Source organism: Pantherophis guttatus, chromosome 1 (genome assembly GCF_059756535.1).
Source record: "Pantherophis guttatus breed Tessera chromosome 1, ASM5975653v1, whole genome shotgun sequence".
NCBI lineage: Eukaryota > Metazoa > Chordata > Lepidosauria > Squamata > Colubridae > Pantherophis > Pantherophis guttatus.
This window is the reverse complement of record NC_142063.1, coordinates 346,136,293-346,150,580: the sequence shown is the minus strand read 5'-3', so window position 1 is coordinate 346,150,580 and position 14,288 is coordinate 346,136,293. Positions and strand designations below refer to the sequence as shown.

Sequence of the window (14,288 nt, the reverse complement as noted above, 5' to 3'; positions counted from 1 at the left end):
TGTAACTAGAACTCATCGTCTCCTGGTGATTGGCCCAAAGTCACCCAACAGCTTTCATGCCTAAGGTGGGACTAGAACTCACCGTTTCCTGGTGATTGGCCCAAAGTCACTCAGCTGGCTGTCATGGCTAAGAACTCACTGTCTTCTGTTGACTGACCCAAAGCCATCCAGATGTCTTTCATGCCTAAGGTGGGACTAGAACTCACCGTCTCCTGGTGATTGGCCCAAAGTCACCCAACCAGCTTTCATGACTAAGACGGGACTAAAACTCACCGTCTCCTGGTGATTGGCCCAGTTACCCAGCCAACTTTCATGCCTAAGGCGGGACTAGAACTCCCACTCTCCTGGTAATTGGCCCAAAGTCACCCAACCAGCTTTCATGGCTAAGACGGGACTAGAACTCACCGTCTCCTCGTGATTGGCCCAAAGTCACTCAGCTGGCTGTCGTGGTTAAGAACTCACTGTCTTCTGTTGACTGACCCAAAGCCATCCAGATGTCTTTCATGCCTAAGGTGGGACTAGAACTCACCGTCTCCTGGTGATTGGCCCAAAGTCACCCAACAGCTTTCATGCCTAAGGTGGGACTAGAATCACCGTCTCCTGGTGATTGACCTGAAGTCACCCAACCAGCTTTTATGCCTAAGGCGGGACTAGAACTCACTGCCTCCTGGTGATTGACCTGAAGCCGTCCAGATGGCTTTCATGCCTAAGGTGGGACTAGAATTCCCTGTCGCCTGGTTATTTGTCCAATAACCAGCCAGTTTGGTCTAGTGGTTAAGGCATCAGGCTAGAGACCAAAGTGGCTCTCCAAGTATAGCTCTGGTGCCCATGGGAAAGCTTTCTTTATTATTACAATGCCCGTCCATGCCACACGCCCACCATCCAGAGCGCTGGCTCCCAAAAAAACAGCCCAGGGAGCCGATAAGAGCAGGAAGAACTGGCAACGGGCTGGAAGCTGAGGCCAGGTGTCAACAAAGGACGAAAACCAGCCCTGCCACCTCTCAACCTTTGCTCGGAAAACCCAAGTTAAACATTAATCACCCGCGAGGACTTTTAAACTTGACCTGAAGTCAGCCAGGAAAATATTAAGCCGTGTGGGATAGCCTTCTCCCATCCAGGGTCTCCCTAATCCCAGAATTCACAGCAAGGGTGGTTTGCGGCTGGGGAATTCTGGGAGTTTAAGTCGGAATAGAGTTGGAAGGGACCTTGGGGGACCTTCAGTCCAACCCCCTGCTCAAGCAGGAGATCCTATACCCGTGATGGCGAACCTATGGCACGCGGAGCCATATTAGTGGGCACGCCAGCTCAGCTCTGGGGCGCATGCGTGCGCCGGCCAGCTGATTTTCGGGCCTTCTGGGCCCACCAGAAGTAGGGAAACAGGCTGTTTCCTGCCTCTGGAGGGCCTGGGGGCGGGGTGGGGAAGGCCCGTTTTTCTTTCTTACCTGGCTCCAGATCCTCTCTGTGTATCTGGGAAGGGCGAAAACAGCCTTTCCCACTTCCTTGGAGGCCCTACGGAGGCTGAAAGGGCCCATTTCCCGACTCCCGATGGGACAGGAAGTGACATTTTTTCCTGTCCCCAGCCTCCAGAGACTCCTAGAGAGACTCCTAGAGACTCCTAGAGAGGTTCTGGAGGCTGAGGACAGCAAAAAATGTCACTTCCTGTCCCACTGAGAGTTGGGAAATGGGCCCTTTCAGCCTCAGTAGGGCCTACAAGGGAGTGGGAAAGGCTGTTTTCGCCCTTCCCAGATACACAGAGAGGATCTGGAACCAGGTAAGAAAGAAAAACGGGCCTACCAGGCCATCATGTGCCAGGAGCGGGGGGGAGGGGGTGGCGCACGCATGCGCGTGGGCACGTGCGCGCGCAACCCTCCCCCACCCCTCCTCTCCTGGCACGCGATGGCAAAAAGGTTAGCCATCACTGCCCTATACCATTCTGGAGAAATGACTGCCCAATTTCTTCTTGAAAGCCTCCAGTGATGGGAGCGCCCACAACTTCTGGTGGCAAGCAGTTCCACAGGTTCATTGTCTTCACTGTTAGGAAGTTTTTCCTTAACTCCAGATGTTCTGACCAAGGCTTCCTGACACAGTAAAAAGCACACAATGAGTCCCCAAAACCCCTTTTTTTTTATTTCAAGAGCTGTGAATTCTGTTCGTTCCCAGCCCGTGATGAGTCACAAATAGTTTGTAAAGAGTCCGATGGACGTCTGCCACAGTCCTTCAGGATAAGGCTGATAAGCACCCACCTTGATCTTCCTTGAAACGCTACCAAAGACCTAATCGGCAATTAGCTTTGCAAGGCCACATGGAGCACAGAATCAAAACGGAGCTTCAGACTTTAAACTGACCAGCATGAACAAAGTTGCTTCCTACAAAGGCTCACGTGCCTTTGCTCTCCCTTTATATTTTATGGGAGGGGCCAATCATCTCCAAGCCTTACTCCAAGGTCGCCCCTTTTGTCTTAACTGTTCTTGCCTTCTGGCAGCTCTGTGCATGCACACACTGGGAACAGGCTCCCCCTGTTCCTCTGTCTCACTGACATCAGACTCTGGAGGCTCCGGAGTCAGCACATAACTCCCAGATAGCCCTGGCCCCCTCTCTGCCTCCGACGCAGAGCCCTTGTCTGAGCCTTCCCCAGACTCCAGGACTGGCCCATGTTCCTGCCCAGCCTCTTCACTGTCCAACTCTGCTGCCAGCTCCGCAGGCTGCTGGCGGGCCATACCACCAGATTTGCATCTCTCCTTGATTAGTTTCCATCCGTTGCTCCTCCTCCTGCCTCCTTTGTACCCTATGACTATCATTAAGTGTTGTACTTTATGATTCTTTTCTTTTATGTACACTGAGTATCTTTTCTTTTATGTACACTGAGAACGTATGCATATTCTCCTTTGGGGAATAGGTTGACCCCTTCTTCTTTGGGGCAGCCCCTCAAATATTGGAAGATGCTATCATGTCCCCCCACCCCCATCCTTTTCTTCTCCAGACTAGCCATACGTGAAAAACAGACAGAGTTTAATTCGCGCTACCAGGGTGTGATATTTTTGTTGTTAAGTGAATCCGGCTTCCCCATTGGCTTCGCCCGTCAGAAGGTCGCAAAAGGGAATCCCGTAACCCTGGGACACCGCAACCGTCATAAATGTGAGTCGTTTGCCAAGCGTCTGAATTCTAATCACCCAACTGCTGGGAGGTTGCACTGGTCATAAGTGTGAAAAACGACCATCGTCATGTTTTTCAGTGCCGTTGTAACTTCAAACCGGTCACTAGGTTACCTGTTGTAAATCGAGGATTATCTGTATTGACCTTTTTTAAGTAGTAGTTGGCTTGATATTTCTTAATTAATTCCAGCGGTTATTTATTTTTTATTTTTACCTTATAGATGAAATTAGATTTTAATCTTATTTTATTATTAGATTTATCACCCGGATTAATAGCTGTATTAACAGAGCAAGATATTAGTGAATTGTTTATTCCACTCTGTTTTTGGTTATTTTGTTGGTTGGTTGGTTTTTTAAATTGTGCTGGTCACTGACCGAATAAATACAGGTAGCCCACGACTGACAATTGTTCATTTAGTGACCATTCAAAGCAGCAGTGAAATGTTACCAGTTAGGACCGGTTCGGAGAACCGATAGCGATGGCAGGGCGAGGCTCCGCTCACCCACCTAGCTATCGTTACTTCCTGGTTTTAAATAAATAATAAATAAATTTTATTGTCATTGTACGTGTATACATAGTATACCCATACAATGAAATTCACTTAACACCCAAAGACCACGTCCAACACACATAATAATCCCCAAACACACTCCCACCCACCACAAATTCCCCACCCCTAAACCACCCAAACATCCACATAACAGACCAAGTTGTGGGACCAAGTTAACCAGGAACCTGTTTTTTACCCTCTACGCACGCGTAGAGGGTCCGCGTTCACAACTGACACACATGAGTGCATAGCACATGCACTTCCGAACTGTTTGGGAAGGTAAGTAGATTTCACCCTGGGTTCAAAATTACAACGGAACTGAAAAAAGTGACTTATGACTGTTTTTCGCACTTAACGACCGTTGCAGCATCCCCCCAGGGCCATGCTGGACATCCTTTTTTTGAACTATTACCCTCTAGCAGACGGTAAAAGGTAAAGGTTCCCCTCGCATATATGTGCTAGTCGTTCCCGACTCTAGGGGGCGGTGCTCATCTCCGTTTCAAAGCCGAAGAGACAGCGCTGTCCGAAGATTGTCTCCGGGGTCATGTGGCCGGCATGACTCAACGCCAAAGGCTCATGGAACGCGGTTACCTTCCCATCAAAGGTGGTGCCTATTTTTCTACTTGCATTTTTTACCTGCTTTCGAACTGCTAGGTTGGCAGGAGCTGGGACAAGTCACGGGAGCTCACCCCGTTACGCGGCGCTAGAGATTCGAACCGCTGAACTGCCGACCTTTCGATCGACAAGCTCAGCATCTTAGCCACTGAGCCACCGCGTCCCTCTGGCAGACGGTACAGGACAATAAAAACAAGGACAAACAGGCTGAAAAACAGCTTCTATCCCAGGGCAGTAACCCTACTGAATTCTACTGTATAGTGCAATATTAATGCAATATCAAGGGTTTTTCAATTCAATTGTATAGAATGTGAAGGACGTGTGTTTTATTTTGATAGTTTTCTTATGTGTGATGTACACATTTCGTTTTATGAGGTACAATGACAATAAAGTTAACTAAAGTAAACTAAACGTGATTAAAATTAAGACGCTTTGGCAACTGACTCACTGTCAGGTTTTGATGTCATCTCAAATAAATTGCACTCCCAAACAATTAATCTTTGCTGAAATATTCCATTTATTGAGTATGACAGATCTGGCCCCGACTTCGTTGTAGCCGATACTAACCCTCTGACCCCCAAACCCTTCCCTTTCCGTTCCCCAATTCTCATCTTCTCACTGGCCATCTTCCAAGTCAGTCTCCCCAGCTTCTGACCTCACCCCACAGGAATGTCTCCCCTCCTCTCCCATCTCCTAGGGGATATTATCTACAGAGAAAATAAGTAGGTGAAAAGTCAAGCCTCATCTCCTCCTCTTTATGGCAGCATCAGAATGCTGACACTCACATTTATGACGGTCACAGAGTCAAGCGAAGTCGATGGGGAAGCCGGATTCCCTTAACAACCGCGTTGACTAATTTAACAACTGCAGGGATTCACTTAACAACCGCGGCAAGGAAGGTTGTAAAATGGGCCAAAACTCACTTAACAACTAATTCGCTTCGCGATAGAACCTCTGGCCCAGTACCAGTCGTAAGTCGAGGACTACCTGTATTATCCATTGATTGGCTGCCCGAAAAGCCAAAACCCTGCTTTACCTTCTTCAGGTCCGATGAGCGCAGGCCTTCCTGGAACTGGTGGGCCAAGGGCAGGACCGCAGTGGCATTGAGCCGCTGGTAATGCGAGTCAGAAACCTGGTCCAGGCGCGGCCGCTTGGAGTCCAGCGCGTCATGATCGGCTTGGGAAGGGCCAGCGGGAAACTGGGACTCGTAGCCCGATCGCCTCTCCTGAGGCCTGGAGGAAGAAGAGGAAGGCGAAGATGGGAGAGTGAGGAAGGAGCTCGGAGCTGGGGGAAAACAGCAGCCGGAGCTGCCCGGATCCAAGGTCTCCCCCAACCAGCCCAAGAAAAGTTAAGCAAAAAGATAAGATAGAAGAGAAGGAGCCTTGGTGGCGCAGCGGACTAAAGTGCTGTTAAGTAGCACTTAGCTGCCAGATGCCTGCAATTACTGCGAGTTCGAATCTCACCAGGCTCAAGGTTGACTCAGCCTTCCATCCTTCCGAGGGAGGTAAAATGAGGACCCGGATTGTGGGGGCAATAAGCTGACTTTGTATAAAAAAGAACACCGCTTGGGGGGGGCCAAAAGCCCTACTAAGCAGGTATATACAAAAGTATGAAGGCTATTGCTTAACGCATTGTAAGCCACCCTGAGTCTCCGGAGAAGGCTGAGTCAACCTTGAGCCTGGTGAGATTTGAACTCGCAGTAATTGCAGGCAGCTAAGTGCTACTTTAACAGCAGTTTAGTCTGCTGTGCCACCAAGGCTCCTTACTGGCCTTGCTGGCCGCAGAAGAAGTTCCTGAAGGCCTCTGACAATGAAAAGGAGGCAGGGGACGACGTGTGCAAGTGAGACGAGTCAGTAGACATCCCCCCAAAATAAGACCTAGTGCCTTTTTTCATGGCGAGCCGAGGTGGCGCAGTGGTTAGAGTGCAGTACTGCAGGCTACTTCAGTTGACTGCTAGCTGCAGTTCAGCAGTTCAAATCTCACCGGCTCAAGGTTGACTCAGCCATCCGTCCTTTCGAGGTGGGCTAAAATGAGGACCTAGATCAGCGATGGCTAACCTTTTTGCCATCGCGTGCCAGGAGAGGAGGGGCAGGGGAAGGTCGTGCGCGCACGTGCCCACGCGCATGCGTGCGCAACTCCCTCCCCCTCCCTCGCTCCTGCCACATGATGGCCTGGTAGGCCCGTTTTTCTTTCTTACCTGGTTCCAGATCCTCTCTGTTTATCTGGGAAGGGCGAAAACAGCCTTTCCCACTCCCTTGGAGGCCCTACGGAGGCTGAAAGGGCCCATTTCCCAACTCTCGGTGGGACAGGAAGTGACGTTTTTTGCTGTCCCCAGCCTCCAGAACCTCTCTAGGAGTCTCTAGGAGCCTCTCTAGGAATCTGTAGGAGCCTCTCTAGGAGTCTCTGGAGGCTGGGGACAGGAAAAAACGTCACTTCCTGTCCCACCGGGAGTCGGGAAATGGGCCCTTTCAGCCTCCGTAGGGCCTCCAAGGGAGTGGGAAAGGCTGTTTTCGCCCTTCCCAGATACACAGAGAGGATCTGGAGCCAGGTAAGAAAGAAAAACGGGCCTTCCCCACTCCGCCCCCAGGCCCTCCAGAGGCAGGAAACAGCCTGTTTCCCTACTTCTGGTGGGCCCAGAAGGCCCGAAAATCAGCTGGCCGGCATGCGCATGCGCCCCAGAGCTGAGCTGGGATGCCCACTAATATGGCTCCGCTTGCCACCTGTGGCACGCGTGCCATAGGTTCGCCATCTCGGACCTAGATTGTTGGGGGACAATATGCTGACTCTGTAAACTGCTTAGAGAGGGCTGTAAAAGCACTGTGAAGCGGTATATAAATCTAAGTGCTATTGCTATTGCTGGCAAAAAAAACATAACACAGGGTCTTATTTTCGGGGAAACACGATAAGATGGGTTGCCCAATTACAAATCCACACCCAATGCTACCATCGCCCTCTTTTAACCACAACTTTATCCTGCACACCTGAAACAAGAACAGGCTAGGAGCTCTTCGGAAGGTCTTCCGGTTTAAAAAAAACAACAACCAATACTCGCCAGAGAAAACACCAACACTTACCGGTCCGAGCCAGGATGAAATTCAGAGAGCAGAGAGGGGCGACGGCGGAGCTGCTGCTGCTGCTGCAGGAGTTGGCTACCCTGGCTGACTTCCAAGTGAGAAGTGCGGAAATCCGGGACTGCAAATTCCTACGAAGGAAAGGAGTGAAAGGAATCGCTGTGAGGACAGAGAGGGGCGTATTCCTCAAGACCGAAAGAATAAGTGTTGTGACCCACCCCCACATAGTTAATATTAAATGCAATACAGTTCCAAAAAAAACAAACAGATTTTATTAAAACAGCTGAGAATAAACTCATTCTCAGCTTATTCCAAATGAAATGAAAGCAAAGTCCTCAAAACACCGTTCTTCAGTTTATCTCTGACCTTGGGACAATTAGGCAAACTGCCAAAGGCTTTTCTTGGCAACAGTTCAGGAACAGAAGACGCTGGCAAGAAAGAAATACAGCCAAACACGAAGCAAATCTCTCAACGGTTGTTTTCCGGCAAAGAGGCCAAGAAGCGTTGCTGGTCTTTTAAGCCTTATGGGAGGGGCCAATCATCTCTTGGCCTTACTCCTGAGTCGTCCTCTCTGCTTTATCTGCTCCTGCCTTCTGGCAGCTCTTCTCATGCGTGCACTAGGAACAGGCTCCTCCTGTTCCTCTGCCTCTCTGCTGTCAGCCTCTGGAGGCTCCGGAGTCCGCACATCACTCCCCGATGGCCCTTGCCCCCTCTCTGCCTCCGACGCAGAGCCCTCATCTGGGCCTTCCCCAGCCTCCAGGACTGCCCATGTTCTTCCTCAGCCTCATCGCTGTCCGACTCCGCTGTCAGCTCCGCAGACTGCTGGCGGACCAGAACAGGAAGTGGCTGATGAGGAAGAGGAGGAACAGCTGGGTCCAGTGCCTGACACGCGGATGCGCAGGCTGCTGGTGGACCACAACAATGAGAAAAGATTTACAGTGTTGGTAAACCTCTTCGGCACCGAGTGTCGAAACGGGAACGCATGCGGACGTGCGCACACCAGAAACCAGAAAAGCAGCTGATTTTTTTGGTTTCCGGCATGCACGTGCGCATGAGGTCCAGCTGTCCAGTGCACATGCACTAGATTCAGGGGTCCTCACATGCCGGGAAAATGATCTTCCAGTTTCCGGCACGCGCATGCACACTGGCCAGCTGGTTTTTGCTCACACATGTGCACCATAAATGGGAAGACTAAGTGGCTGGTGCGCATGTGCATGCCAGAAACCAGAAAATCATCTTCCCTGCGTACGCATGTTTCTGGCGCTCCCCAGTTTCTGGCGCTCCCGCGTGAGAGAACACCAGCTGGCCGGCACGTCGGAACCCGGAGGAACAATGAGCAAAGGTTCCACATGCCCTGGAGAGATGGCTCTGCGTGTCACTGTTGGCACACGTGCCATAGGTTTGCCATCACGGAGAAAGAACATCATAATCTTGGTCCACATTCTTTAAAGGATCTCCAGGAACATCTGGCCTCCCTCTGGTGGCCTTCACTAACCAGAAGTCTTCTCCGACATGGGGAAATCCCAGGGTTTATAAGTGTTTCCCAAATTGGGCGACTTTCAGATATGTGGACTCCAATTCCCAGAATTCCCCAGCCAGCTATGCAGTTGTGGTTACCGCACAAAGGTTGCCCCGTTGTGCAACCCTCTGCAGTCTTCGGAAAGCTACAAAGTACTTTCCCCATTTTCCGGTGCTTTCCTAGAAGCTAAAAGCCAAGGTTCTAGTCCTCTTTAATCTTTTATTATAATTGGTTTGGCTCTTGTTAACTAGCCAGAACCACAGACAATTGGCCGGTAGACTACAGCTGTTTCAAATGTACGACCGTCGCAGCATCCCCTTGGTCACGTGACCGAAATTCGGACGCTTGGCAAACCGATTGCTTATTTATGACGGTCGCAGGGTTCGGGGCTCACGTGATCCCCCTTTTGCGACCTTCGGCCAAGCAAAGTCCACAGGGGGAAGCCAGATTCGTTGAACGACCGTGCGACTAACTCAACAACGGGTGGGATTCGCTTAACAACCGTGGCAAGAAAGGTGGTAACGTGAGGCAAACCTCACTTTAACAACGGTCTTGCTTAGCAATGGACATTTTGGGCTCAATTGCGGTCGTAAGTTGAGGATTGCCCCCTATTTCCCTTAAACGGTGTCAATTTCTTCTCCCCTGACCGCGATGAACCCGGCTTGGAAGCCTCCTTCTCTACCAGGGAGAGTGTGCAAGCCACATCCTCTTGACCTGACAATCTGTATACATGTAGTCCTCAATGTACGACCATGTTGTGGTCCGCTGGCGGCCTGCAGAGTTGGCAGCAGAGTCGGACAGTGAGGAGGCTGGGGAGGAACATGGACCAGTCCTGGAGTCTGGGGAAGGCTCGGACGAGGGCTCTGCGTTGGAGGCAGAGAAAGGGCCATCTGGGAGGTATGTGCTGCCTCCGGAGCCTCCAGAGTCTGACGTCAGCGAGGCAGAGGAACAGGGGGAGCCTGTTCCCAGCGCGCGCATGCGCAGAGCTGCCAGAAGGCAAGAACAGTTAAAACAAAAGGGACGACTCAGGAGTAGGGCTTGGAGATGATTGGCCCCTCCCATAAGACTTAAAAGAGGAGCCAAGGCACATTGGCCTTTGCAGGAAGCAACGTTGTTAATTCTGTGCAGTTTAAAGTCTGAAGCTCCGTTTGATTCTGGACTCCAGAATTGGCTTTGCCAATTAGGCCTTTGGCAGCATGTCAAGGGAGATAAAGGTGGATGATTATCAGCCTTACCCCGAAGGACTCTTTACAACCAATTGGGACTCATCTGTGAATGAACAGAATTCACAGCTGTTGCAATAAAAGAGGTTTTTGGGACTAGTCGTGTGTTTTACTGACTCAGGAAGCCTAGGTCAGAACAGACCACAGTTGAGCCCAAAATTTACGTTGTTCAGTGAAAAATTTGAAAACGCGCATATCACTTTGGTGAACCACAGCGTCACACAGTCATGTGACTAACCCAATAACCGCAGTTGATTCACTGAACAACCGTGGCAAGACAAGCATAATTCGCTTACCGGCTGTCTCACTTAGCAACATAAATGTGGGGCTCAATTGCGGTCGTATGTTGAGGACTTCCTGTTTGAAGAAGCCAGAAATCCACGGGAGGGCCCTGCAGGATTACCCAGAATCCCCCCCTCCCCGGGCAGGGCCCGCTGCTACTTGCCTGCTGGTGCCGGCCACCGGGAAAGGTATACTGGACCGAATGTGCCGGATAACGGCTCTGCTCCGTGCTGAAGGCTCCTTGGTTGGGAGGATAGCTTGAGCTGGACATTGTCGTAGGCGTTTTTTGCAAAGTTGTGGGATCAAGAGTGCTGGGCGACCAAGTCTCCAGGAAACGGCCTAGGAAAAACGAGGGGAGCATTAGGAAGCCCCCAAAAAACCACTGGGAACACCCAAATTCCGGGATTAATTTATGGTTCAGTTTTAAGAGAACGTTGAAAATGGATATGGATAGATCAAAAGACCATCCCTGTCCTAATATTCCTCTTTACTCTTACTCTTTTTCATGTATTCAAATTATGTTTATACTTTTACCTGTTGTCTTATTTATGCTTGACAAATAATAAAATAAAATAAAATAAAATAAAATAAAATAAAATAATAAAATAAAATAAATAAAATAAAATAAAATAAAATAAAATAAAATAAAATAAAATAAAATAAAATAATAATAAAATAAAATAAAATAAAATAAAATAAAATAAAAAAACAAATATGGATAGATAGAAAAATAAGCAGGCAGATATGATATGGATGGATGGATAAACAGAGGGATAGAGAAAGATGGATAGAAAGATGGACAGATAGACGTGGATAGAGAGATGGATAGATATGGAGATGTAGAGGTGTAGAGAGATAAATGGAAATAGAGATCGAGAAATAGAGATATAAAGAGATATAGAGAGATATAGAGATGATACAGACAGATGGAGATAGACGGTAGAGATAGAACTAGAGATAGGCAGATAAATGACAGAAAAGGGTATGATAGACAGCCAAAGAGAAAATGTAGACAAAGACATAGAGATGATAGAGAGGATGGGAAGGAAGGAAGGAAGGAAGGAAGGAAGGAAGGAAGGAAGGAAGGAAGGAAGGAAGGAAGGAAGATAGACAGATGATAGATGAGATAGATGAGAGGTGGCGCAGTGGTTAGAGTGCAGTACTGCAAGCTACTTCAGCTGACTGCCGGCTACCTGCAATTTGGCAGTTTGAATCTCACCAGGCTGAAGGTTGACTCAGCCTTCCGTCCTTCCGAGGTGGGTAAAATGAGGACCCAGATTGTTGGGGGCAAGAGGCTGACTCTGTAAACCACTTAGAGAGGGCTGTAAAAGCACTATAAAGCAGTATATAAGTCTAAGTGTTATTGCTATTGCTAGTTGAGATGGATAGATAGATGGATGGATGGATGGATGGATAGAGATAGATAGATAGATAGATAGATAGATAGATAGATAGATAGATAGATAATTACAAAGAGAAATATAGTTAAGAGATAGATGCAGAGATGGTAGACACACATATAGAGATAAAAAACAGATGATAGACATGCATGTATGGATGTATGGTTGTATGGTTGTATGGATGGATGGATGGATGGATGGATGGATGGATGGATAGATGGATAGATGGATGGATGGATGGATGGATGGATGGATGGATGGATGGCAGAGAGACAGACAGACAGAACAGATCACCTTCATGCAAAGCTCTACTGCTAAGCTACCTTTCCACCAGGCTGGGAAGCAGAACCAGATGAAGAGGTAGACGTGGTCCCCCCAGCCATATCTCAAAGGCTTTCAAGCCAAGGGCCAAAGAAGAGTAAGACCCAACACCGGGCAGGAGGGGCTCTTCCACACCAATGGTGAGCCAAACTCAAGGACAGGGGGGGGTCGACAGAAATCTTGCTCGTTTCTCATTCAGCAGTGGACAATCTGAAGGTCCTGCTGTGTTCTGGAGAACAAAGGCTACAACCTTTGACCAGCGATCCTGGTGGTTGGGTCTTAACGAGAAATACAATCCAAATTTGGGAGGAGGTGTTATTAGACCTCTTAAAAGAACGCCCCACTCACATGCCCCCATGAACAGAGGCACTGAATTTCGGTATTACAAAATAAAAATAAAAAATAGTGAAGAGAAGGACCAGGGGAGACAGGAGAGCATCTTCCAATATTTGAGGGGCTGTCACAGAGAGGAGGAAGGGGGTCAAGCTATTCTCCAAGGCACCCGAAGGCCAGACAAGGAAAAATGGATGGAAGCTGAACAAGGAGAGATTCAACTTGGAAATAAGGAGAAATTTTATGACAGTGAGAAACAATCAACCCAATGAACAGAAGTTGCCTTCGGAAGTTGTGGGAGCTTCATCACTGGAAGCTTTCAAGAAGAGGTTGGACTGCCATCGGTCAGGAATGGTGTAGGGTCTCCTGCTTGGGCGGGGGGGTTGGACTAGATGACCTTCGAGGTCCCTTCCCACTCTGTTCATCTGTAAACCATAGCCACAAGAATGGCAGGTCAATCTTCCCCTATCTCAATCACTGGTAGCTAGAAGTAAATGACATGTTTTGAATTCGAAAAGGTTTCAAGTTCAAAATCCAGTTTCGCACTTAAAAAAACAGCTGCTCTGATCATCCAGGAAGGGCCCTGAGAATGAAACTATCTCACTTAAAGCTCAAAATACCCGTTTCTAATTCAAGAATATTTGCTTTATGAGTGAAAGAGCCTTTAAGCAGAAGGGAAAAAAAATCCCTACTCAAAATTCAAAATACTTTGCATGCTGTTATGGTTGGCAAGCCACTTGTGTTGCTAAATCAGATTTTCCAACCTTGTGATTGTATCCATCCTTCCTTCCTTCCTTCCTTTCCTTCCTTCCTCCCTCCATCCTTGCTTCCTTCCTTCCATCTTTGCTTCCTTCCTTCCTTCAACTTCCTTCCTCCCTTCCATTTTTCCTTCAACTAAGTTACTTACTTATGGTACTTACTTTTCTTTCTTCCTTTCCTCCCTCTCTTCATCTTTGCTTCCTTCCTTCCTTCCTTCAACTTCCTTCCAATCATCTTTCCTTCAACTGTTACTTACTTATTTTCTTTTCTTCCTTTCCTCCCTCCCTCTCTTTCTTTCCTTCCTTCCATTCATCTTTCCTTCTTTCCTTCAACTAAGTTACTTACTTTCCCTCCATACATTAGGACACATTAGGACAGTGTTTCTCAACCTTGGAAGCTTGAAGATGGGTGGGCTTCAACTCCCAGAATCCCCCAGCCAGCAATGCTGGCTGGGGGATTCTGGGAGTTGAAGCCCACCCATCTTCAAGCTTCCAAGGTTGAGAAACACTGCATTGGGATTTATTTTCTGGTTAGGTCTTATTTTCGGGCAAATACGGTAATTGTACAACTGCATGACTCACGAAACAATGGCGGCACGAAAGGCCGTAAAAGCGGGGCAAAACTCAACTATCTCGCTTAGCAACATAAATTTTGGGCTCCGTTGTGGTTGTAAGTCGAGGACTACCTGTATTTATGATCGTCGTAGAGTCCCCGGGGTCACGTGATCCCGTTTCGCGACGTTCTGACAAGCCAAGCCGACGGGGAAGGCAGATTCACTTAACGACCACGTGACTCACTTAACAACGGCAGTGATTCTCCGTGGCAGGATAGGTCGTAAAGTGGGGGAATGACTCCCTTAACGACTTTCTTGCCCAGCGCAGAAATGTTGGCTTCAATGCTGATTGTAAGTTGAGGACTATCCATCTGGGCTTCCAAAAATACGAGTTTTTTCAGTGGCCCAGGCATAGTTTGCCTTAAACCACCCATAAAAACCCAGAAAATTCTTTTAAATTCCTTTTAAACGGGGAGTTTTTCCTAACTCAGCCATTTCAACTCACTTCA

The 14,288-nt window shown here is 48.5% G+C and overlaps 1 protein-coding gene across 6 annotated transcripts in view; it reads right to left on the bottom strand.

Moving 5' to 3' along the window:
- Positions 1–14,288, bottom strand: part of NCOR1 (nuclear receptor corepressor 1) — a 181,303-nt gene that overhangs the window by 146,224 nt on the left and 20,791 nt on the right. For all 6 annotated transcript variants that reach the window (XM_087890260.1, XM_087890272.1, XM_087890258.1 and 3 more), the window contains exons 2-4: positions 10,577–10,752; positions 7,393–7,520; positions 5,355–5,550 (exon numbers count right to left, since the gene is read on the bottom strand). In XM_087890260.1, coding sequence (XP_087746386.1) covers positions 5,355–5,550; positions 7,393–7,520; positions 10,577–10,684 — 432 coding nt within the window. In that variant the 5' untranslated portion in view covers positions 10,685–10,752. The remainder of the gene's footprint in view (positions 1–5,354; positions 5,551–7,392; positions 7,521–10,576; positions 10,753–14,288) is intronic.